At 43.4% G+C, this 24,818-nt stretch overlaps 1 protein-coding gene across 1 annotated transcript in view; it reads left to right on the forward strand.

Moving 5' to 3' along the window:
* The window catches only part of tubg1 (tubulin, gamma 1), a 65,656-nt gene that overhangs the window by 14,147 nt on the left and 26,691 nt on the right, over positions 1-24,818 (forward strand). The window contains exons 3-7 of the mRNA XM_052038463.1: positions 2,529-2,696; positions 3,945-4,013; positions 7,359-7,438; positions 22,795-22,921; positions 23,041-23,127. Coding sequence (XP_051894423.1) covers positions 2,529-2,696; positions 3,945-4,013; positions 7,359-7,438; positions 22,795-22,921; positions 23,041-23,127 — 531 coding nt within the window. The remainder of the gene's footprint in view (positions 1-2,528; positions 2,697-3,944; positions 4,014-7,358; positions 7,439-22,794; positions 22,922-23,040; positions 23,128-24,818) is intronic.

Below are 24,818 nucleotides of genomic sequence, written 5' to 3' on the forward strand. Positions count from 1 at the left end.
TGACCTCTGCCTTGAGGATGGTGGAATGACTTTTTGTCAGAAAGTGAGCCATGTGCCACACTAAATTCAGTCTGCTCTTATAGCCATAGAATTTGTGTGGCTAATCTAGTTGAGTTTCTGGTCAGTGGTGATTCCCTTAGGATAGTGATGGTGGGGAACTCTGTGATGGGCATGCCACTGAATGTCAAAGTAAGTTGTTAGACTCTCTGTTAGAGATGGTCGTAGCCTGGCACAAATACTACTTGCCCATGCCTGGATTAGAATCAGATTTATTATTACTGACTTGGATGATCTGAAATTTGTTGTTTTGTGGCAGCAGTACAGTGCAAAGATATAAAATTACTATAAATTACAAAATTAAATAGTGCAAAAAAAGGAATAATGAGGTCTGAAGGCGGAGGGGAAGAAACTGTTTTTGAATCATGAAGGCAAGCGTGTCAAATGCTGCCTTCACCACCCTGTTTATTTGTGTTGACGTTTCTCTGTTCTATAACATGCTCCAGGGCCCCACCATTCACTGTCTAAGTCCTGCCCTGGTTTAACTTACTGAAATGCAACTTGCCCTCCAATTCTAGCCTCCTGATGACCGCAAATTTTAATTGCTCCACCTCTGGAATTGTGCCTTTAATTGCCAAACTCCTACGCTCTGGAAGTGCACTCTACCACTCCAACTCTGTCCACCTTAACCTCTTTGATCTTATTTGATCAAGCTGTTGATTATATCCTGGCATCTCATTTGATAATGCTCCTGTGAATTGTCTTGGGAGCATTTTGTATTGCATTAAAAAGCTCTGTGTAAGGGTAACTAACTGTTGCGCTTAGCAATGTTCCCTAAACATTACCCAAATTAATACAAGTAAAAATACTGCCCAAGCTGGCTTATTTAACTTGCCGCCCCTGTGCCTTATCCAAATTGTGCATAAACATTTGCAGAACAAATCCTGTGTTTGTGGTGCTGAGGCTTCGTCACAAGAGGCTTCAGCGAGGAGGCTGAGAAGTGGTAAAGGTAGAATAAGGCAAGATCTTTTACTTTCCTCTGTTGTTAGTGGTTTAGAGATGGCAGTTAGGGCAGTCTCATGCTCCTCTTCAGCACGTGGGAGATCAGGGAAACTGACAGTGTCCCTGGTAACGAGACCTGTGGGAAGTGCATCCAGCTGCAGCTCCTAACTGACTCCATCCAGCTGCAGTTGTACTCACTCGGAGCATCCATGATGCTGGGAGCATCCTGGACAGGAGTTTTAGTGAGGTGGTCACACACTGAAGGTGCAGGCAGCAGGTAATTGGGTGACCATCAAGAAAGGTAGAGGGGGAAAGTTCAAAGGAGATATGCGATGCAAGTTTTTTTTACGCAGAGAGTGGTAGGTGCCTGGAGTGTACTGCCGGGGTGGTGGTGGAGGCAGATACTATAGAGGTGTTTAAGAGGCTCCTAGGCACGTGAATACAGAGAATGGAGGAATATGGACCATGTACAGGCAGAAGGGATCTGTTTAATTAGGTGTTATTTTCGTCACTAGTTTGGCTCAATATCATGGGTCGAAGGTCCTGTTCCTGTGCTGTACTGTTCTATGTATGTAGTTCCCTGAAAGTGGCGATACAGTAGACATGGTGAAGAATGCATACCTTCAGGGCATTGAGTATAAGAGTTGGGATGTTGTGTTACAACTGTACAAGACATTGGTGAGACCGCATGTGGAGTATTGTCATAGAGCAAGGAAATAGGCCCTTTGGCCCAACTGGTCCATGCCAACCAAGATGTCCATCTAAGCTAGTCCCATTTGCTCGTGTTTGGCCCATATCTCTCTAAACCTTTCCTATCCCTATACCTGTCCTTGTCTTTTAAATGTTGTTACCTGCTTCAGCATGTTGTGTGCGGCTCTGGTTGCCAAGCTATAGGAAGGATGTCATTAAGCTGGAAAGGGTGCAGGAAAGATTCATAAGAATGTTACTGGGACTGGAAGGCTTGAGCTATAAGGGTAAGTTGGGGCTTTTTTTCTAAGGAGCATTGGAGGCTGAGGCTTAGAGGTTTATAAAATCATGAGGGGCATAGATAAGGTGGGTGGTCGCAGTCCTTTTTCCAGAATAGGGGAGTCTAAAACTAGAGGGCATAGATTTAAAGTGAGAGGGGAAAGATTTAAAGGGGACCTGAGGCACAACTTTTTCAGAGGTGATGGGTATGTGGAACAAGCTGCCAGAGTAAGCTGTAAAGGTGGGTACAATTACTACATTTAAAAGACATTTAGATGGTAAGTGGATAGGAAGGGTTTAGAGTGATATGTGCCAAATGCAAGCAAATGGGACAAGTTCAGATAGGCATCTTGGTCAGCATGGATGAGTCGGGCTGAAGGGCCTGTTTCCATGCTGTATAGCTCTGACTCTGAGGGTTCTAAGGCTGAAGGAGGTTGCAGAATCATTGTAGGGATCAAATCAGTGGACTGTGCTTTGTTGGAGTCCTACTATGTTTATGAAATCACTGCACTGCATCTAACTCTCGATTTGTTGTGTTGTGAGCTTAATGTGTGTTTGCTTAGGCAGACGATGAGCATTATATCCCAAGAGCTGTGCTATTGGACTTGGAGCCTCGTGTGATTCATTCCATCTTGAATTCGCCTTATGCCAATCTGTACAATCCAGAGAACATCTACCTGTCTGAGCATGGTGGAGGTGCAGGTAATAACTGGGCCAGCGGCTACTCACAGGTGGGTACTCCTTAAAATGGAAATGAAATTAACATCAGAATTGCAACCACAACAGGTTATTTGAGCATTATAGTTTGTTGTGTTTCATTTCACACGAGTAAACACAAGACTTTGTATCATTGCATGAAGCAAATGTGATAAAGTAGATAAAATAATGGCACAAATAGAGATGGACAGGTATGATCTGATAGCTGTTCTGGAGACATGGTTACACGATCAAAGCCAAGAACTAAATATTCAAGGATATGTGACTTTTAGGAAGGATGGGGGGAGGGGAGGGTTGCACAGGTGATGGAGGAAAAGATGCTGAGATAGCACTGTTAATTAGAGATATGAGAGGCTATTTAGGCTCAGAAGATGTTTATCCATATGGGTGGAGATAAAAAATGGCAGGAGAAAGAAAACACTGGTAGGAGTAGTGTATAGATCCCCAAACTGTTTCCACCTTCTGGGGAAGGGTATAAATGTACAAATAACAGGAGTGTGGGAAGAGCAGTGCAATAATTATGGGAGACTTTAAGTTGGAAAGGGTAGGAATGAGAACAAATTAATGGGAGTGCATTTGGGGTAATTTTCTAGTACAATAGGTTGTGGAGCTTATTAAAGGAACAGACTATGTAGGATCTAGTAAAGGCAGGGTTCATAAATGACCTGAGAGCAAAAGATCCCAGTGGAAGTAGTAATCATAGCATGATAGAATTTTATATTAATCTTGTGTGAGGTTTATAAACAACTGTGTTTAACTTAAAGGGAACTACAATGGAATGAGAATAGAGTTGGCTAAAGGGGATTGGGCAGACTTTTAGACTTCAGTGGGTTCCACAGCTATCTGAATTGCATGCTTTATTATTCAAGCAATTCCCAAGTTATGACATGGTTCTGTTCCTGAGAACTTTTCGAAATCCAAACTGTTTGTAAGTCTGAAATGAATAAAAAGTGTGTGGGAGAAGATCACAGAAACAGCTGTGACAAAATAGTGAGCAGGCACAGGAAGAGCAGCTGCCAGCCGGCCTTACTGACTCAGTGAGGGAGTGAGTCTGCTGGTAAATCCATCCCCATCCAGCCCACTGCTCTCCCAAACGTATGTTCGTATGTATGGGCTGTCATAAGTCAGGCATTTGTAACCCGGAGCGGACCTATATACTTGGGGAAGAGATAGTTGTGTGTGTTTTATTTGCCTGGCCAGCTACAATGGAAAGATGTGCTTTGTTTTTAAGAGCTATGATCAAGTAATTTCCCTCTGCATAGGGTGAGAAAATCCATGAGGATATTTTTGATATTATTGATCGAGAGGCTGATGGCAGTGACAGTTTGGAGGTGAGTCTGCACTTTGAATTTGTTCTTGGATATTTGTAGAACCATACAACACAGAAACGGGCCCTTTGGCCCTCCTCAACCATGCCGACCATGATGCTTATTTATTCCAAGCCCATTTGCTTGCATTAGGCTTATGTCCTGCTACGTCTTTCCTGTCCAAGTCCTTTTAAACACTGTAATTATATCTGCCTCAACCACCTCTTCTGGCAGCTCATTGCAGATATTCACTATCCTCTGTGTGGAAAAACGTAGACCTCAGATCTCTTTTAAATTTCTCACCTTAACCCTGTTCCCTCTAGTTCTGGACACCCCTACTCTGGGGGCAAAAGATTCTTTGACTATATATCTTATTTATGTCCCTGATAATTTTATAAACCTCCTTTAAAGTCACACCTTGGTCTCCTATGTTCCAGCAAGAATATACCCAGCCAATCCAACTTATAACTACAGCCCTCCATTCCAAGCCACATCCTGGTAAATCTTTTCAGCACCCTCTCTATTGCTACCACATCTTTCCTGTAGTGTGGTGATCAGAACTGTGCACAATACTACAAGTATGGTCTAATCAATGTTCTATACAACTAACGTGACTTCCCAACTCTTAACTAAATGCCTTAGCCAATCAAGTCAAGCATGCCAAGTGCCTTTATCACTATCCCATCCTCCTGTGTCACCATTTTCAGGGAGCTATGGAATGTACCCCAAGGTCTCTGGACATCAACACTCTTAGGGTCCTTGCCATTTACTCTATATGTCCTGCTATGATCTGACTTTACAAAGTGAATTTCAATTGAATTCCATAAAATAGTTCAAATAAGCAATGTAGTTCACCAGTAAACACTATACCTGTTAACTGTTTTATCATTTTATTAATCTAGCTTTTCAGTTTTCTATCAAAATGATCAAAATACCAGCTGGTACATCTATTGGGAAGCTGTTCTTGTGAATATCACTATCTCATGATTGAAATGTCTGCAGTTTCTATCTGGTTTAATTGAAGAATTCCATTTCAAATGACACTTGAATACAGGATAAGAAAAAGCTTACTTTTTTTTACATTTACCAGTTGGTGCAGAGTAAACAAGCACTTGGCCAACTCACTAAGCATAGAACAATGGTGAGTTAGCCTTTGGTTTATCAAGGGATTGCTAAAAATAGCCTGAAGACCTTCAGACATCGTGATGCCAGTTTGCAGCTATATGCTATTCTTTAAATGAGCTGAAGATGCATCTTGTTTTGACCATTCAGAGATGCAAATATTTGTGTTCCTGAGTTCATGAATTAGGGTAGCTTATCAAGTCTGTTGTAATGCTTTGTGATTTCTTGTATGCTTACTAAATGCTTCCATATGAAGTAGGATGTAGAGGTCCATATCTGTTGAGGTATAGAATGTTAGTGAAGGAAGACAAACACTTTTATTATCATTTATCCAGGGTCTTGACCTGAAATGCCTACAATTCCATTCTCTGAACAGATGCTACTTAACCTCCTGAGTTCCTCCAGCAGTTTGTTTTTTTTCCCCCAGATTCCACATCTGCAGTCTCTTATGTATCCACTTTTTTTTTAAATCACCCCCCCCCCCCCCCCAGTAGAAATACCTGGTGGTGATATCGAATGATTGGTTGCAAAATAAAACTGTTTTAGTCCACCTTTGTGCCTTCCATCGATGCTGATTTTGAGAGGTGATATAATACCTGGTAATCCATGACCCCTGCCTCTGTCTTTTTTCCAGAACAACAGGATTGAATTGAGGGTTAACTTGGATTTGTGGAAAACAAATGTATTGCATATGATGGTTATAGTTAAACCTGGGAATCTATATGCCTGTTGGCCTCATGATAATGAAAATAACTATGCCCTTTATCTTTTTGAATCAGTGGAATGAATTCTGCCACCTCAGTCACTTGCCTCTGGTTGAAGTTAATTATTTCAAACTCTGAATACTGAGTATTGCAGGGAACGGTCATGACTTGCTGTGCGGGTTATCAGATAGGGTTGTGCTGTAGTGCTGATCATGGGGATCTGGCATAAGCATGGGTAGAAATGCGAACTAAAATTCATGCTTATGATTCATTCAGAAAGAATTAGATTGAATTAGAACTGGAGATTCAAATATTGAAATTTATTTGGTTAACATCAAGGGTGGAAAAAGAGCTGCTTCATTGGTGGGTATGCATTGTGGGAGTAGAGAAAGGAGCAAATTTCAACAAATTTCACCAAAATGTAAAAATAAACAACTCATCAAAGCAAACCCATGAGGAGGTAATGCTGTAGTATTCAGGCAGGGGGGATTAGCCATTTGAGTTTTCAAAATTTTTCTAGACTATATGAAGTTTTATGGCATGAGTCATGCATGGGCAAGGAAACCATCTGTTGTCCTCCCATAACAGATGAATCAGTGCTGTGTTGAATAGTACTTGAGGGGCTTCATTGTCCAAAATTGACTTGAAAGCACCACCACAGATGAAACCAGCCAAGTCCTAAAGGACACCACTACCAGACTGTCTGTAGCAGGCAGTGAGCAAATCAATGGTAGGAAAACCTACTTGATGTCTTTCTCACTAATCTATCTGTGGCTGATGCATCTATCTACAGCAGCATTGATAGAAATGCTTCTTGTGGAGACAAAGCAGTATCTTCACGTTGAGGACACCCTTCATTGTTTGGTGTGGCATACATTTTTTGCTAAGTGGGATAGAGAACAGTTTGTCAGCTGACAACTAAAATAAGATAACTTTATTAGTCACATGTACATCAAAACAATGAAATACAGCTTTTGCATAGTATTCTGGGGGCAGCCCACAAGTGTTGCCATGCTTCTGGCACCAATATAGCATGCCCACAACTTCCTAACCTGTACGTCTTTGGAATGTGGGAGGAAACCCATGCAGACATGGGGAGAACTTAAACTCCTTATAGACAGTGGCTGGAATTGAACCCAGGTTGCTGGTGCTGTAAATAGCATTACGCTAACCACTACACTACCATGCCTGCCCAGGCATCCATGAGGGCACCGGACCATCATCAGCATTAGAAATGTACATCGTTGCAAATCTGTATCTTGGTGGCCTGGCATATATCACTCTACATTGCTATCAAGCCAGGTGATATCAACCCTGGTTCAATAAAGTGTTCAGAAATTGAACACGTTTTCTTAAATCACTTTTGTTTTTGCTGTGATCAAGCAGTAGCTCCAGATCCTCAGTAATTAATAAATTTTCTGTATGGATTGTATTGTTCTGATAATTTGGAATTGCTCTGTAAACAATCATCTGGATTGCAACTTTGATTCAATTATTTAAATTAAGTTTAAAGCTTTTTTTAAAATCCTGTTTTCAAATGTAGGGCTTTGTTCTCTGCCATTCTATTGCTGGTGGGACAGGTTCTGGTTTGGGTTCCTACCTCCTAGAGAAGTTAAATGACAGGTGAGTAACATTCACTTATTGTGAATATAAATGACTGTTGAAAACTAAGATTCATCCTCTATCTCCATGTTGGAATGTGATTGGAATTGGAAGACTTGGGAGTAGTAGATAAGACTTAGCTTGCTTTATCATTTGCTATATTTCGGAAGGATGTGATTAAGCTACAGTGGGTGCAGAGAAGATTCACGAGGATGTTGCCAGGACTGGAGGGCCTGAGTTGTAAGAGACTGAATAGGCTGGAGCTGTTTTACATGGAGTGATGGAGACTGAGAGGTGACCTTAGAGGGGCAAACATGCAATGGATTATCAGTCTTTTTCCCTGGGTAGGGGTGTCTAAAACTAGAGGGCATAAGTTTAAGTGAGGGGAGAGATTTAAAGGGGACCCAAGGGGCAACTTTTTCCCCCACACAGAGTGGTAGATATATAGAATTAGCTGCATGAGGAAGCAGTAGAGGTGGGTACAATTACAATGTTTCATGGATTGGAAAAATTTAGAGAGATGGGCCAAATGCAGCCAAATGGGAGTATCTGAGGAAGACTCCTTGGTAAGCATGGACAAGATGGGCTGATGGGCCTGTTTCCATGTCATATGACTATGGCATGATTTAATGTCCATATCAACTCCACTCTCCTGCCTTTTCACAACATCCTCAATTCCAATCTGAATTGCATGCAGGAGACAAGATTCTGCAGATGCTGGAGCATGGAGCAACACGCACAAAATGTTGGAGGAACTCAGGTCAGGCAGCATCTATTGGAGGAAAATAAATGAAGGGTCTCGACCCAAAACGTCAACTATTTATTTCCCTCCATAGATGCTGCCTGACCTGCTGAGTTCCTTCAGCACTTTGTTTGTTGCTGAATTGCATGCAGTTCCTCAGTGTACTCAACCATTTAGCATCTGCAGCCCTCAGGATGGAGAATTACAAAGATTCACAGCTCCTGTATAAAGAAATTTCTCCTATCATTAGTCCTAAATGCCCAATCCATCATCTTGAAACCAAGTGTCCTCACTCCAACTAAAAATATCCTCAGCCTCTATTGTTTATTTCTTTTAAGAATAGTATATATACCAGTAAGATCACCCTTCGGTTTTCTAAGTTCCATAGATCATTCTGCTCTGCCTGTCCAGAAAGTAAAATATTCTCATCCCAGGAATCAGTATAGTGATGTATCATTGCATTGACACTATAGACATGCTTTCTTAGGGCAAGGGACCAAAGCACTCATTTCATCAGTTAGAGTCAAAAGAGTACTACAGCACAGAAACAGGCCCTTTGGCCCATCTAGTCCATGACAACTCAATCTTCTGCCTAGTCCCATCTACCTGCACCTAGACCACATCCCTCCAAACCCCTCCCATCCATGTGTCTATCCAAACCTCTTAAATGTTACAATTGAATCTGCACTTCAACTGGCTATTTGTTCCACTCTCACACCACCATGAGTGAAGAAGTTTCCCTTCAGATTCCCCTTATATATATATATTTCACCCTAAACTTATGTCCTCTAGTGCTAGTCTCACCCAACCTTAGAAAAAGCCTGTATGTATTTACCCTATCAATTTTGTATACCTCTACAAGATTTCCCTCATTCTCCTGCACTCCAGGCAATAAAGTCCTAGCCTATTCAACCTCTCTATATAACTCGGGTCCTCAAGTTCTGGCAACATCCTTGTAAATTTTCTCTGCACTTTTTCTTTCAAGCTTATGTCTTTCCTGTAGGTAGGTGACTAGAACTGCACACAATACTCCTAATTCAGCTTCACCAACATCTTGTACAACTTCAACTTAACCTCCTGGACCAGCCTCCCATGCAGGACTTTGTCAAAGGCCTTGCTAAAGTCCATGTAGACAACATTCACTGCCTTTCCCTCAACCTTCTTGGTAGCCTCCTCAAAGAACTCTATAAGATTCAAGATAAGACAGCTTTATTAGTCACATGTACATTGAAACACAGTGGAATGCATCTTTGTGTAGAATGTTCTGGGGGGGGGGGGGTGGTGGGGGGGCAGCCTGTAAGTGTCACCACACTTCTGGCACCAACATAGCATGCCCACAACTTCCTAACTCATACACCTTTGGAATGTGGGAGGAAACCCATGCAGACACGGAAGATTGGTGAGACATGACCTACCACACAGTCATGTTGACTATCCCTAATCAGGCCCCATCTATCCAAGTACTTTTATGTCCTGTCCCTTAGAATACTTTCCAATGATTTACCCACAACTGGCATCGGACTCACTGCCCTACAGTTTCCCGGCTTATTCTTGAACAGCAGAATATTAGATATCCTCATGTCCTCTGGCACCTCAACCTGTGGCTAAGGACGTTTTAAATATCTCTGCCATGGCCCCTGCAATTTCTGCACTAGCCTCCCACAAAGTCCAAGGGGACACCTTGTCTGGCTCTGGAGATTTATCCACCTTCATTTGCCTCAAGCCAGCCAGCACCTCCTCTTCCATAATCTGGATATGGTCCATGACCTTGCTACTGTTTTGCCTCAGTTCTATAGTCTCTGTATCTGTCTCCAGAGTAAATACAGATGCAAAAAATTCATTTAAGATCTCTCCCATCTTTTTCAGCTTCATGCACAGATGACAATACTGATCTTCAAGAGGACCAATTTTGTCCCTTGCTACACTTTTGCTCCTAATATAGCTATAGAAATCCTTGGGATTCTCTTCCACCGTGTCTGCCAGAGCAACCTCATGTCTGCTTTTTGCCTTCCTGATTTCTCTCTTAAGTGTCCTCTTGCATTTCTTGTACTACTCAAGTGCTTCATTTGATCCTAGCTGCCTATACCTGATATGCACCTCCTTTTTCTTTACTAGGGCCTCAATATCCCTCGATAACCAAGGTTCCCTAAACCTGTTAGCCTTGTCTTTTATTCAGACAGGAACATACAGATTCTGTACTCTCAATATTTCACTTTTGAAAGTCTCCCACATACCAAGCATTCCATTGCCAGAAAACAGCCTATCCCAATCCACACCTGCCAGATCCCTTTTGATGCCATTGAAATTGGCCTTGATCTAATTTAGAATCTCAACCCAAAGAACAGTCCTATCCTTCTCCATAATTATCTTGAAAACTAATGGAATTATAATCACTAGATCCAAAGTGTTCCCTTACACACACTTCTGTCACCTGCCCTGTCTCGTTCCCTAAGAGGAGATCCAGTATTGTGCTGTCTCTAGTTGGGACCTCTACATATTGATTGAGGAAACCTTACTGAACACATTTGACAAACTATCCCATCCAATCCCTTTACAGTATGGGAGTCCCAGTCAATGTGAAAAGTTAAAAATCACCTGCCATCACAACCTTATTTTTCTTGCAACTCTGCTATCTCGCTACAAATTTGTTCCTTTAAATCCCACTGACTATTGAGGTCTGTAATATAGACCTATTAACATTTTCCCTGATGAGCAATGCCACCCCTCCCCCTTTAATACCTTCCTCTATCATGTCTAAAACATCAGAACTGTGCAACATTGAGCTGCCAGTCCTGCCCCTCCTGCAACCGTCTCACTAATAGCTGCATCATAATTCCACACATCAATCTATGCTCTAAATTCATCTGCCTTTCCTATAATACTCCTCACATTGAAATAGGTGTATCTCAGAACATTAGTCCCAACATGCTCATCAACTTGTCAATTTCTGTCTTTGCTTGCAGGCGTAACATCTACTTTCCCCACAGCCACTCCGCTTGCTGCCCTGCCACCCTGGTTCTCACCCCCCCCACCCCAGTTCTAGTTTAGTTGTGGACTCAAAGCCTTGTTTATTTGCAGTATCATGTTCCTGACTTTCACCTGAAAAATAGTGGCCATTTGGGCCCTTCTCCTTGCTCTGATCAGTAAGATTATGATTGATCTTTTATCTCAGCACCACTTTCCTGCACAAACTCTATATTCATTGATTCCCTGAATATCCAAAAATCTGTTGTTCTTTGTCTTGAGACTGCTCTGAGACTGACCCTCCATAACCTTGCTGAGTAGAGAATTCCAAAGATTCACTCTTCTCTGGGTGAAAACATTTCTTCTCATTTCTGTCCTGAACGGCTGATTCCTTGTTTTGGTTTTGGGCACCCTTGCCAAGGGAAACACCAATTCCACACCTACCCTATGAAACTTTCATGCATTTCAATGAGATTCTTTTCTAATCTTAAATGTTGGCTCAATCTGCTTTATTTCACCTCATATGAGAACTACCACCCTAACCATGAATCAATCACAAGTATGCTCTTTCTTGGGATACCAGATCCAAAAAGCAGTATTCCAGATGCTGTCTCACCCAGCCCCAATATAATTGGAGCAAGACATCTCTTGTACTTGGTTTCCTCATTTAATAAAGGATATTAGCAGAGGAGGCAGTCCAGAAGAGATTCACTGGGCTATTTCCTGGGAAGAGGGAGCTGACCTCAAATAGCTAATGAAGTTGGATCTGTATGCTTTGGAGTTAAGGAGAATGAGGGGTTTCTACTAGTGGAAGTCTTGAGCAAAGGGACACAGTTCTCTGGGGGTTGTCACTTAAAACTGAGGTGAGTGGGAATTCTCTATACTGATTGGCACCTTCTTTGTGCAAAAGATTTGGATGGGTTGGAGTTTGTCCAGGAAGGATTTCTGACACAATCTGTATACAGGCCAACTAGAGGAGAGGTTATTCTGGATCTGGTACTAGGCATTGAACATGGTCAGATGTCAGATCTCTCAGTAGGTGAACATTTTGGAGACAGTGGCCACAACTCCCTGACCGTTAGCCTTGCCTTGGAGAGGGATAGTAGCAGATGGTATGGGAAAGTATTTAATTGGGTGAGGAGGAATTATAATGCTATTAGGCAGGAACTTGGGAGTGTAAATTGGGAGCAGATATACTCAGGGAAAGGCACTATGGAAATGTGGAGATTGTTTAAAGATCACTTGCAGGGGGTTCTGGATAGGTTTGTCCCATTGAGGCAGGAAAAGGATGGTAGGGTGAAGGAACCATGGTTGACGAGTGATGTGGAATATCTAGTGAAGAAGAAAGAAGCTTTGGGTTTAGTAAACGTGGATCAGACAGGGCTCTAGAGTTACAAAGCCAGGAAGGAGCTTAAGAATGGATTTGGGAGCCAGAAGGGGCCATGAGAAGGCCTTGGTTTTCCTTAATCCTACTCACCAAGGCATTCTACTTGTATGTGAAGAACAGGAGGATGGCTAGAGTGAGGGTAGGACCAATGAGGGACAGAGCAGGAAATGTGCCGAGTTGGAGGTAGTAGAGGAGGTCCTTAATGAATATTTTGCTTCAGTATTCACCTGTGAGAGACTTCAATGTTTGTGAGGACAGTGTAAAACAGGCTGATAAGCTAAAACATCTTGATGTTAAGGAGGATGTGCTGGAACTTTTGAAAAACATTAGGAAAATAAGTCCTTAGGGCTGGACAGGATATATTCCAGGATACAATGGGAAGTGAGGGAAGAGATTTGAGCCCTTGGCAATGATCTTTGTGTCCTCACTGGCCACAGGAGTAGTACCAGATGATTGGAGGGTGACAAGTCGTTCCTTTGTTTAAGGAAGGGAGTAGGGATAACCCTGGGAATTACAGACCAGTGAGTCTTACTTCAGTGATGGGTAAATTATCAGAAAAGATTCTTAGGGACAGGATCTATGAGCATTTGGGGAAACAGTCTGATTAGGGATAGTCAGCATGGCTTTGAGGGGGGCAAGTCATGCCTCATGAGTCTGATTTGATTGAGGATGTAGCAAAGTACATTGAGGGTGTAGCAAAGTACATTGAGGGTGTAGCAGTGGATGTGGTGATATGGACTTTAAGGCATTTGATAAGGTTCCCCATGATGGGCTCATTCAAAAGGTTTGGAGGCACAGGATCCAGGGAAACTAGTCTGTGTGGATTCAGAATTGTCTTGTCCATAGAAGGCAGGGGTGGTTGTAGATGGAGGGCATTCTGCCTGGAGATCAGTGACCTGTGGTGCTCTGTAGGGATCTGTTCTGAGACCCCTGTTCTGTGATATTTTTTTATAAACTACTTGGATGAGGAAGTAGAAGGGTGGGTTAGCAAGTTAGCACATGACATAGAGGTTGGTGAAGTTGTGGATAGTGTAGAAGGTTGTCGAGGGTTACAACAGGACATTGATTGGATGCAAAGCTGGGCTGAGAAGTGGCAGATGAAGTTCAATCCAGAAAAGTGTGAAGTAATTCACTTTGAAAGGTTGACTCTTGAATGGCAAGATTCTTAGCAGTGTGGAGGAACAGAGAGATCTTGGGGTCCAAGTCCATAGATTCCTCCAAGTTGCCGCACAAGTTGATAGGGTTGTTAAGGCATATGGCCTGTTGGCCTTCATTAATCGGATCGAGTTCGAGCCGCCAGGTAATGTTGCAGCTCTATAAAAACCCTGGTTAGAGCAAACTTAGAATACAGTGTTCGGTTCTGATCACTTCACTATAGGAAGGATGTGGAAGCTTTAGAAAGGGTGTAGAGGAGATTGACCAGAATATACCTGGATTGGAGGGCATGCATTAAGAGGATAGGTTGAGTGAGCTAGGTCTTTTTTTTTGGAGGAGGACGAGGTGACCTGAGAGGTGCACAAGATGATTAGAGGCATAGAACATTGCAGCACAGGCCCTTCGGCCCACAATGTTGTGCCGACATTTTATCCTGCTCTAAGATCTATCTAACCCTTCCCTACCACTTAGCCCTCCATTTTCCTATCATTCATATGTCTATCTAGGAGTCTAAAGTGTCCCTAATTTACTGTATCTGCCTCCACTACCTCTGCCGACAGTGCATTCCACACACCCACTACTCTAAAAATACTTACCCCGACATCCCCCTTATATCTTCCTCCAATCACCTTAAAACTATGCCCCCTCGTGTCAGCCATTGTCACCCTGGGAAAAAGTCTGACTGTCCAATCGATCTGTGCCTCTTATCTTGTATGCCTCTATCAAGTCACCTCTCATCCTCTCCTCTCCAAAGAGAAAAGCCCCAGCTCACTCAACCTATCCTCATAAGACATGCTCTCCAATCCAGGCAGCATCCTGGTAAATCTCCTCTGCCCCTCTCTAAAGCTTCCACATCCTTCCTATAATGAGGTGACCAGAACTGAACACAATACTACAAGTATGGTCTAACCAGAGTTCTAATAGAGCCGCAACATTATCTTGTGGCTCTTGAACTCAATACCCCGGCTAATGAAGGCCAATACACCATATGCTGCCTTAACACCCCTATCGACCTGGATGGCAACCGAGGGATCTATGGATGTGGACCCCAAGATCCCTGTTCCTCCACACTGTTAAGAGTCCTGCCGTTAACCTTGTATTCTGCCTTCAAATTCGATCTGAAGTGCCTCTCTTCACACTTTTCTGGGTTGAACTCCATCTGCCACTTCTCAGCCCAGCTCTGCATTCTATCAATATCCTGTTGTAATCTACAGCAACCTTCTACACTATCCACAACACCACCAACCTTTGTATCATCAGCAAACTTGCTAACCCACCCTTCCACATCCTCATCCAAGTCATTTATAAACATCAAAGAGCACGAGTCCCAGAACAGATCCCTGAGGAACACCACTGGTCACTGACCTCCAGGCAGAATACGCTCCATCTACCACCACCTTGTCTATGAGCAAGCCAATTTCTGAATCTACACAGCCAAATTTCCCTGGATCCTATATCTCCTGACCTGAATGAGCCTTCCACGAGGAACCTTAAACATCTTACTAAAATCCATGTACACCACATCCACTGCTCTACCTTCAATGTGCTGTGTCACATCCTCAGAATTCAGTCAGGCTTGTGAGGCACAACCTGCCCCTCACAAAGCCATGCTGACTGTCCCTAATCAGCCTATTACGTTGAAGTGCCCATAAATCCTGTCTAAGAATCTTAGTAATATGCCCACCAGTGAAGTAAGACTCACTGGTCTGTAATTCCCAGGGTTATCCCTACTCCCTTTCTTAAGGGAAGGAACAACATTTGCCACCCTCCAATCATCTGGCACTACACCTGTGGCCAGCAAGGACACAAAGATTATTGCCAAATGCGCAGCAATCTCTTCCCTCACTTCCCATAAGAACCTTGGATACATCCTGTCTGGCTCCAGTGACTTATCTATCCTAATGTTTTTCAAGAGTTGCAGCGCATCCTCTTTCCCCATGTCGACATGCCCTAGTGTATCAGCCTGTTGTATGCTATTCCCAAACATCAAGGTCTCTCTCTGGTGAATACTGAAGAGAAGTATTCATTAAGGACCTCCCCTACCTCTTCTGACTCCAGGCATGTTTCTTTTTTTTTTATCCCAATTGGTCCTACCCTCACCCTAGTCATCTTCCTATTCTTCACATAGGTGTGAATGCCTTGGTTTTCCTTGATCCTACTTGCCAAGGACTTCTCATGCCCTCTTCTAGCTCTCCTAAGTCCATTCTTAAGCTCCCTCCTGGCTACCTTGTAACTCTCCAGAGCCCTGTCTGATCTATGCTTTCTAAACCTCAGGTAAGATTCTTTCTTCCTCTTGAAGAGATATTCTATATCTCGTGTCAACCACGGTTCCTTCACTCTACCATCCTTACCTTGCCTCAATGGAACAAACCTATCCAGAACCCTATGCAAGTACTCCCTAAACGACCTCCATATTTCCACTGTGCACTTCTGCAAGAACATCTGTTCCCAATTTACGCTCCCAAGTTCCTGGCTAATAGTATCATAATTCCTCCTCCCCTAGTTAAATACTTTCCCATATCATCTGTTCCTATCCCTCTCCAAGGCTATGGTAAAGGTCAAGGAGCTATGGTCACTATCTTCAAAATGCTCTCCCACTGAGATCGGAAACGTGATCAGGCTCATTGCCTAGTACCAGGTCCAGAATGGCCTCTCCTCTAGTCAGCCTGGTCCACATACTATGCAAGGTATCCTTCCTGGACACCTAACAAACTCCATCCCATCTATCCCCTTTACACTAAGGAGGTGCCAATCAATATTAGGGAAGTTGAAATCACCCATGACAACAGCCCTGTTATTTTTGCACCTCTCTAAAATCTGCCTCCAGATTTGCTCCTCAACATCTGCTGCTGCTTTTGGTGGTGGGGGGGGGGGGGGGGGTTGGGTGGTAAAAAGGAGTGTGGTCTGCAGAATACACAGATTAGAGTGATTGCTCCCCTCCAGTTTCTGACTCAGACAATCCCTCCAGGACATTCCCTAATCAGCAAAGCCACTCTCCCACCTCTTTTACCTCCATCCCTGACCCTTTTGAAACATCTAAACCCCAGAATATCCAGCAGCCATTCATGCCCTTGGGACAGCAAAGTCTCTAATGGCCACGTTATAGTTCCACATATTTACCTATGCTCAAAATGGGTATTGGTATATTATTGTCACTTGTACTGAGGTACAGTGAAAAACTTGTCTTACATACCAATTGTACAGGTCAGTTCATTACAGTGCAGTTACATTGGGTTAATAGAGTGCATTGAGGTAGCACAGGTAAAAGCAATAACAGTACAGAGTAAAGTGTCACAGCTACAGTGAGAGTGCAGTGCAATAAGGCACAAGGTCATAAGGTAGATTGTGAGGTCATAGTCCATCTCATTGTATAAGGGAACCGTTCAAGTCTTATCACAGTGGGGTAGAAGCTGTCTTTAAGTCTGGTGGTACATGCCCTCAGGCTCCTGTATCTTCTACCTGATGGAAGAGGAGAGAAGACAGAATGACCCAGGTGGGTGGGGTCTTTGATTATGCTGGCTGCTTCACCAAGAGGTAAAGACAGAGTCCAAGGAGGGGAGGCTAGTGTCCGTGATGCACCAGATGTGTCCACAACCCTGCAGTTTCCTGCAGTCCTGGGCAGAGCAGTTGCCATACCAGTGGTGCATCCAGATAGGATGCTTTCTATGGTGCGTCAATAAAAGTTGGTGAGAGTCAAAGGGGACAAACAGAATTTCTTTAGCCTCCTGAGGAAGTAGAGGCATTGGTGAGCTTTCTTGGCTGTGGCATCTACATGATTTGACCAGGACAGGCTGTTGGTGATGTTCACTCCCAGGAACCTGAAGCTCTCAACCTCAGCACCATTGATGTGGACAGGTGCATGTACACTACCCCCTTTCCTGAAGTCAATGACCAGCTCTTTTGTTGACATTGAGGGAAAGGTGGTTGTCATGACACCATTCCACTAAGCTCTCTCTCTCCTTCCTGTACTCCGACTCATCACCGTTTGAGATACGGCCTACAATGGTGGTATCATCTGCAAACTCGAAGATGGAATTAGAGCAGAATCTGGCCATGCAGTCATGAGTGTATAGGCAGTAGAGTAGAGGGCCGAGGACACAGCCTTGTGGGGCACCAGTGTTGAGAATAATCATGCTATGGAGGTATTGCTACCTGTCCTCACTGATTGCAGTCTGTTTGTTAGAAAGTCAAGGATCCAGTTTCAGAGGGAGATGTTGAGTCCTAGGTCTTGGTGACAAGCTTGCTTGGGATTATTGTATTGAAGGGAGAGCTGTAGTCAATAAACAATAGTCTAACATAGGTGTCTTTACTGTCCAGATGCTCCAGAGCTGAGTGTAAGGCCAGGGAGATGGCATTCACTGTAGACCTGTTTTGGCAATAGGCGAATTGCAGTGGGTCAAGATTGTCTGGGAGGCTGGAGCTGATGTGTGCCATGACCAGCCTCTCAAAGCACTTCATGATGGTGGATGTCAGAGCCACTGGTCAGTAGTTCGTCACCCTTGTTCCTGATACTTCTCGCATTAAAGTAGGCACACTTCAGCCCATCCAACTGACTGCAATTTTGCCCTTTAAAATATCTGTCCTTCTTCAGTCTCTCTACACTCTGCATCTACTTGTACACTAAATGCAGCAACCTCTGACTTATCACTCTGGTTCCCATCCCCCTGCTAAACTAATTTAAATCCTCCCAGCAGTTCTAGCAAACCTGCCCGCAAGAATATTGGTCCCCCTCTAGTTCAGGTGTAACCCATCCCCTTTATACATTTCTTACCTTTCCCAGAAGAGATCCCAGTGATCATCAAATCTGAAAAACTGCCCGAATGCCTTAGCCACACTTTCATCTGCCAAATCATCCTATTCTTACCCTCAATGGCATGGCACAGGCAACAATCCAGAGATTACTACCCTTGAGGTCTTGCTTTTTAGCTTCCTACTTAACTCTCTATATTCTCTTTTCAGGACTTCATCTCTTTTCCTGCCCATGTCACTTGGTACCAATATGTACCACAACCTGTGTTTACCCTCCCCCTTCAGAATGCTGTGGATCCAATCAGAGACATCCCTGACCCTGGCACCTGGGAGGCAACATACCATCCAGGAGTCTTTTTCACATCCATAGAATCTCCTGTCTGGCCCCCTTACTATGAATCCCCTGTCACTACTGCCCTTTTCTCCACCCTTCCCTTCTGCACCATACAATCAGGCTCAGTGCCAGAGACCTGGTCACTGCAGCTTTCCCCTGGTAGGTCATCCCCCCAACAGTGTCCAAAGCAGTATACTTGTTACAGAGGGGAACAGCCACTAGGGTACTCTGCACTACCTACCTATTCTCCATCCTTCTGACAGTCACCCAGCTACCTGCTTCCCTGTAGCTCTTATCTATGAACTCATTATTCCATAGGAGCTGAAGGTCATCTAGCTGCAGCTCCAGTTCCCTTACAGTCTGTAAGGAGCTGCAGCTGGATGTACCTTGTGCAGATGTAGTTATCAGGGAGACTGGATGTCTCCCAGAACACCCACATCTCACAAGCTGAACACACTACTGACCCTGGAGCCATTCTCACTACTCTGGCCTGGCACTAAAGGAAACACCAAAGCAAAGAAAGAAAGGAACTTACCAGAGACTTGCCTTTGCCTCTTCTCACTGACACCTCTTGAGCCAAAACCTCAATCCTCCCCCACACAATGGCCACTCCACTTATTACCTACCTTCCTTTTATTTGCTGCTGTTACTGAGCCAATCAACTGGTAACAATTTGCAAATGTACCTTGTTTAGACTTGCAAGGTGAAACTCACAGGCACAGAGACTCGCCTCTTTTCCGAGTGGACACCTCCTTTCTGAGTGGATTGAGGAGACAGCCAGAGACTTTTTCCCAGGGCAAAAATGGTTAACACATGGGGGCATAATTTTATGATTGGAGGAAAGTACAGGGGTGATATCAGTGGTAAGTTTTTTTACGTAGTGGTGGGTGTGTGGAATGTGCTGCCAGGAGAGCTGGTAGAGGCAGATACATTAGGGACATTTAAGAGACTCTTAGGTAGGCACATGGATGATAAAAAAAACTGGAGGAGTATGTGGGAGTGAATGGTTAGATTGACCCTAGAGTAGGTCAAAAGGTCAGCACAACATCGTGGGCTGAAGGGCCTGTGCTGTAATTTTTTATGTTCTATGGAGGTTTGTGGAGGCTTGATCACTGGAGGATGGAGACAAATTTTTGAAAGATCGGATAGTTGTGTGCTGGGGCAGCTGACACAGCAGAGTGGTCGAGACCTGGGACATATCAACCAGGATCATATTAGATGGTGGTGGAGGCTTGAGGAGCTGAGTGGCCAACTGTTCTCTTTTGTTGTGCATCCTCTTCCAATAAAGTCTGTCATATTGTTTGTCTTCTTAATTGCTTGCAGCACCTGCATGTTAACTACTTATGAACGTACAAGTGAGGAACAGGAGTAATTCATGCAGCCCTTTAAACCTCCATCATTTAATAAATCTGGCTGACCTGACTGTAATCTCTATTCTACTTTTCTGACCACCTGCAATAACCTTTCACCCCTTGCATATTAATAAACTATCTATCTCTACCTTAAAAACATCCAAAGAGGACACAGGTTTAAGGTGCTGGGGAGTAGGTATAGAGGAGATGTCAGGGGTAAGTTTTTTATTCAGAGAGTGGTGAGTGCGTGGAATGAGCTGCTGGCAACGGTGGTGGAGGTGGATACGATAGGGTCTTTTAAGAGACTTTTGGATAGGTACATGAAGCTTAGAAAAATAGAGGGCTATGGGTAAGCCTAGTAATTTCTAAGGTAAGGACATGTTTGGCACAGCTTTGTTGGCCGAAGGGCCTGAATTGTGCTGTAGGTTCTCTATGTTCTATGATACTGCTTCTGTTCTTAGAGGATTTATTAGATGTCTTAGTGGGCTTAAAGGTGAATACATCCTCGGGCCTTGTGCCTGTGCGAGCAAGGAAGGAGATTGCAGGGGCACACGGGATATTTGCCTTCGTTAGCCAGAAAATAGAATACAAGAACAGGGAGGTTATGGTAAAGCGTTGGTTAGGCCACAGCTGGAGTATTGTATGCAGTTATATAGTACAACATAGGAAAGATGTGCTTGCATCGGAGAATGTGCAGAGGGTAAGTGAGTGGTCATGGACAAGGTGGATGAAATATAATGGGGAGGGTTCATATAATGGGGTCATCAGGACATAGTAAATGGAGTGTTTCAGGAATGAGGAGAAATGAGCTATGTTGTGTTTGTTTTCGTTTGAGTGGAGCAGGCTGACTGGGGACCAGTTTGAGATGTACAAAATTGTGAGTGGTGTATAGTCAGAAACTATCAGGTTTAGAGGGATATGGGCCAAATGCAGGCAAATGGGACTAGCTTGGAAAGATAATCTTGGTTGCCATGGATGAGTGGGCTGAAGGGCCTGTTTCTGCACTGTACAACTATGACTCTGAACTGATGTGGTGGCATACTTGTACATCTGCTGCCCTTGACCTTCTTGGTGGAAGAGGTCTTAGAAATGGGGATTGCTACTGGAGTAATCTGAATGAGTAACTGCAGTGCATTCTGTAGATGGTAGACACTGCAGGAGATTCACCAGGATGAGAGGGTTGTCCTATCATGAGGAGCTAGACGATCTGAATCTGTATTCCTTGGAGTTTAGAAATGAGGGACCTTATTCAAACATAGAAGATCCTAATGGAGCTTAGAGTAGATGTTGAGATGTTTCCACTCGTGCAAGAATTAAGAACATGGAGACATAACTATAAGGACAGGTTGTGTAAAACTGAGGTGCATAGAAATTTCTTTTTTTTGGAGGATACTGAATCTCTGGAATTCTCTGACCCCTAAAGTGGTGGAGGTCAGCGCATTCAATACACTTGTGGAGATAGATATATATATGTACGGATGAGGAATTGAGTGTTATGGGGAACTGGTACAGAAAAGGTGTTGAAGCCAGTGTAGATCAGCCATGAGCATATCCAATGGAGGGGGTGAGTGGCCTTTTATTTTTGTATTCTTGTGTATACCTCTCAGGTCACTGTTCAACCTTTTCTACTCCAGGGAAAACATTCCTTGTAACTGAAATGTTCCAATGCTGGCAACATCCTGGTGAATGCCCTCTGCACCCTCTCCATTATGTTTCATCTACCTTGTTCATGACCATTCACTTACTCCAGCTCTATCTCTTTGAAGCCTCTCACAACCCACACTGTAACCTAAAATAAAAGCAGAAGAGTCAGGCGGATCTGTGGGAAGAGAAATGGAGTAAACATTCCTGGTCGAAAACCTTTCATTACTTCTGTTTCTGTTTGGATTTCCAGCATTTGCACTTTTTTTTTGATTTTCACACTGAGCTAACTTTGTATCATCAATAAAATTGGATCTGTTGTGCACAGACATACATCTCTCATCCAAATCATCAGTACAGATCATAAACAGGTTCCTAGGAACAATCCCTAAAGCACCTCAATTTTTCTAGCACGTCAATCCAACAATGACCCATTTATTCTGTTTTTTGTCCATAACCAATCCTCAGTCCAAACTAATATATGATCCTCAATACCATGTACTTTTAATTTTGTTTAATAATCTTATGTATAGCATTTTATTTAAGACCTTCTGAAAATCCCAGTATACCATACCAATTGAATGCCCTTATCCTGCTAATCACAAATTCAAAACAAAACCTAACAGGTTGTCAAGTGTGACTTTCTTTTCATAAGAATGTATTGACTGAACCAGTTCTGTTGTTATGCTTTTAAGTGTCTTTTTACCACTTCCTTAATAATAAGTTACTCTTCCTTTCTTAAATATTGGGTTTACAATTGCTACCTTCCAATCTGTAGAAACTATACAGAATTCTATGGAACCAACTAATGCATCTCTCTGTCCTTAGCTGTCTCCTTCTAAAACATTGGGATGTAGTTAACAGGTCCTGGAGATTTATTGAGTCCCATTAATTTCCCCAGTATTAATCTTTAACTAATGCTAACTTATTTGAGTTTCTTTGTTCTCCACAAATGTTTAGGGAGCAAAACCAGTGTTGCTTAGCTGAGTTTGAAAGTCTGACTATTCTGAATTGTTCAGCATTTGCAAACCTATTTATATTAAATCTCTGAAGGTACCCAAAGAAGTTGGTTCAAACTTACTCCGTTTTCCCTAATCAAGATGAGATGAGTGACGTGGTGGTGCAGCCTTATAACTCACTGTTGACACTGAAAAGACTAACTCAAAATGCAGACTGTGTGGTAAGTAACTCCAAGTGAAATGTTTAAACGTCATGTGGTAAGTTCTGGCAAAGATCTGTCAAATGGTTTGCTGTCTAGCGCTGAGGACTGAGCTGCTGCTTTGTGTTTTTTGTTTAAAGGTTGTTCTTGACAACACAGCACTCAATCGGATTGCAACAGACAGGCTTCATATTCAGAACCCTTCCTTTTCTCAGATCAATCAGTTGGTAAGTAAAAACCAAGGCTCATTCTCTAGATTGGAGATCTACAAAACATTGCTTAATGTAGATCGAATTGGGAGGTTGGTGAAAGGAAAAAGAGGTGGTGAAGTAAGCATAATTCAACGAGAGCAGGATATTCAATTATATATCACAACTGACCGTGGGAACTCCATATAATTCCTTCCAGTGTCACACTGCTCTGATTCAATTACAGCATCTTATTAGGACAGATAAGTCCTCGGGGCCTGACAGAATATTCCCCAGGCTGCTCCATGAGGCGAGGGAGAAGATTGCTGAACCATTGGCTAGGATCTTTTGAGTCCTCGTTGTCCACAGGAATGGTACCAGAGGATTGGAGAGTGGCAAATGTTGTCCGCTTATTCAAAAAAGATAGTAGGGGTAGTCCAGGGAATTACAGACCAGTGAGCCTTACATCTGTGGTGGGCAAGCTGTTGGAAAGGATTCTTAGAGATAGGATCTATGAGCATTTAGAGAATCATGGACTGATTAGGGACACCCAGCATGGCTTTGTGAAGGGAAGATCATGTCTCACAAGCCTGATAGGGTTCTTTGAGGAGGTGACCAGACAGATTGATGAGGGTAGTGCAGTAGATGTGGTCTACATGCATTTTAGTAAGGTGTTTGACAAGGTTCCAAATGGTAGGCTTCTTCAGAAGGTCAGAGGGCATGGGATCCACGGAGGCTTGGCTGTGTGGATTCAGAATTGGCTTGCCTGTAGAAAACAGAGGGTTGTGGTGAGGGAGTGCATTCAGATTGGAGGGTTGTGACTAGCGGCGTCCCACAAAGATTGGTTCTGGGACCTCTACTTTTTGTGACATTTATTAATGACTTGGATGAGGGGGTAGAAGGGTGGGTTGGCAAGTTTGCAGACGACACAAAGGTTGGTGGTGTTGTGGATAGTGTAGAGGATTGTCGAAGATTGCAGAGGGATATTGATAGGATGCAGAGCTGGGCTGATAAGTGGCAGATGGAGTTCAGTCCGGAGAAGTGTGAGGTGGTACACTTTGGAAGGACAAACTCCAAGGTGGAGTACAAGGTTAATGGCAGGATTCTGGGTAGTGTGGAGGAGCAGAGGGATCTGGAAGTTCATATCCACAGATCACTGAAAGTTGCCTCACGGGTGGATAGGGTAGTTAAGAAAGCTTATGGGATGTTAGCTTTCATAAGTCGTGGGATCGCGTTTAAGAGCTGCAAGGTAATGATGCAGCTCTACAAAACTCTGGTTAGACCATACTTGGAGTACTGTGTCCATTTCTGGTTGCCTCATTATAGGAAGGATGTGGAAGCATTCGAAAGGGTGCAGAGGAGATATACCAGGATGCTGCCTGGTTTGGAGAGTATGGATTATGAGAAGAGACTAAGGGAGCTAGGGCTTTACTCTTTGGAGAGAAGGAGGATGAGGGGAGACATGATAGAGGTTATATAAAATATTGAGAGGAATAGATAGAGTAGACAGCCAGCACCTCCTTCCCAGTGCACCAATGCTCAAGATAAGAGGGCATGGCATTAAGGTTATGGGTGGGAGGTTCAGGGGAGATGTCAGGGGTAGGTTTTTCACCCAGAGAGTGGTTGGTGCATGGAATGCACTGCCTGGGGTGGTGGTGGAGGCAGATACGTTGGACAGGTTCAAGAGTTTGTTGGATAGGCATATGGAGGAATGTGAGATAGAGGGATAT

The sequence above is a fragment of the Pristis pectinata genome, chromosome 25, assembly GCF_009764475.1.
Source record: "Pristis pectinata isolate sPriPec2 chromosome 25, sPriPec2.1.pri, whole genome shotgun sequence".
Classification (NCBI taxonomy): domain Eukaryota; kingdom Metazoa; phylum Chordata; class Chondrichthyes; order Rhinopristiformes; family Pristidae; genus Pristis; species Pristis pectinata.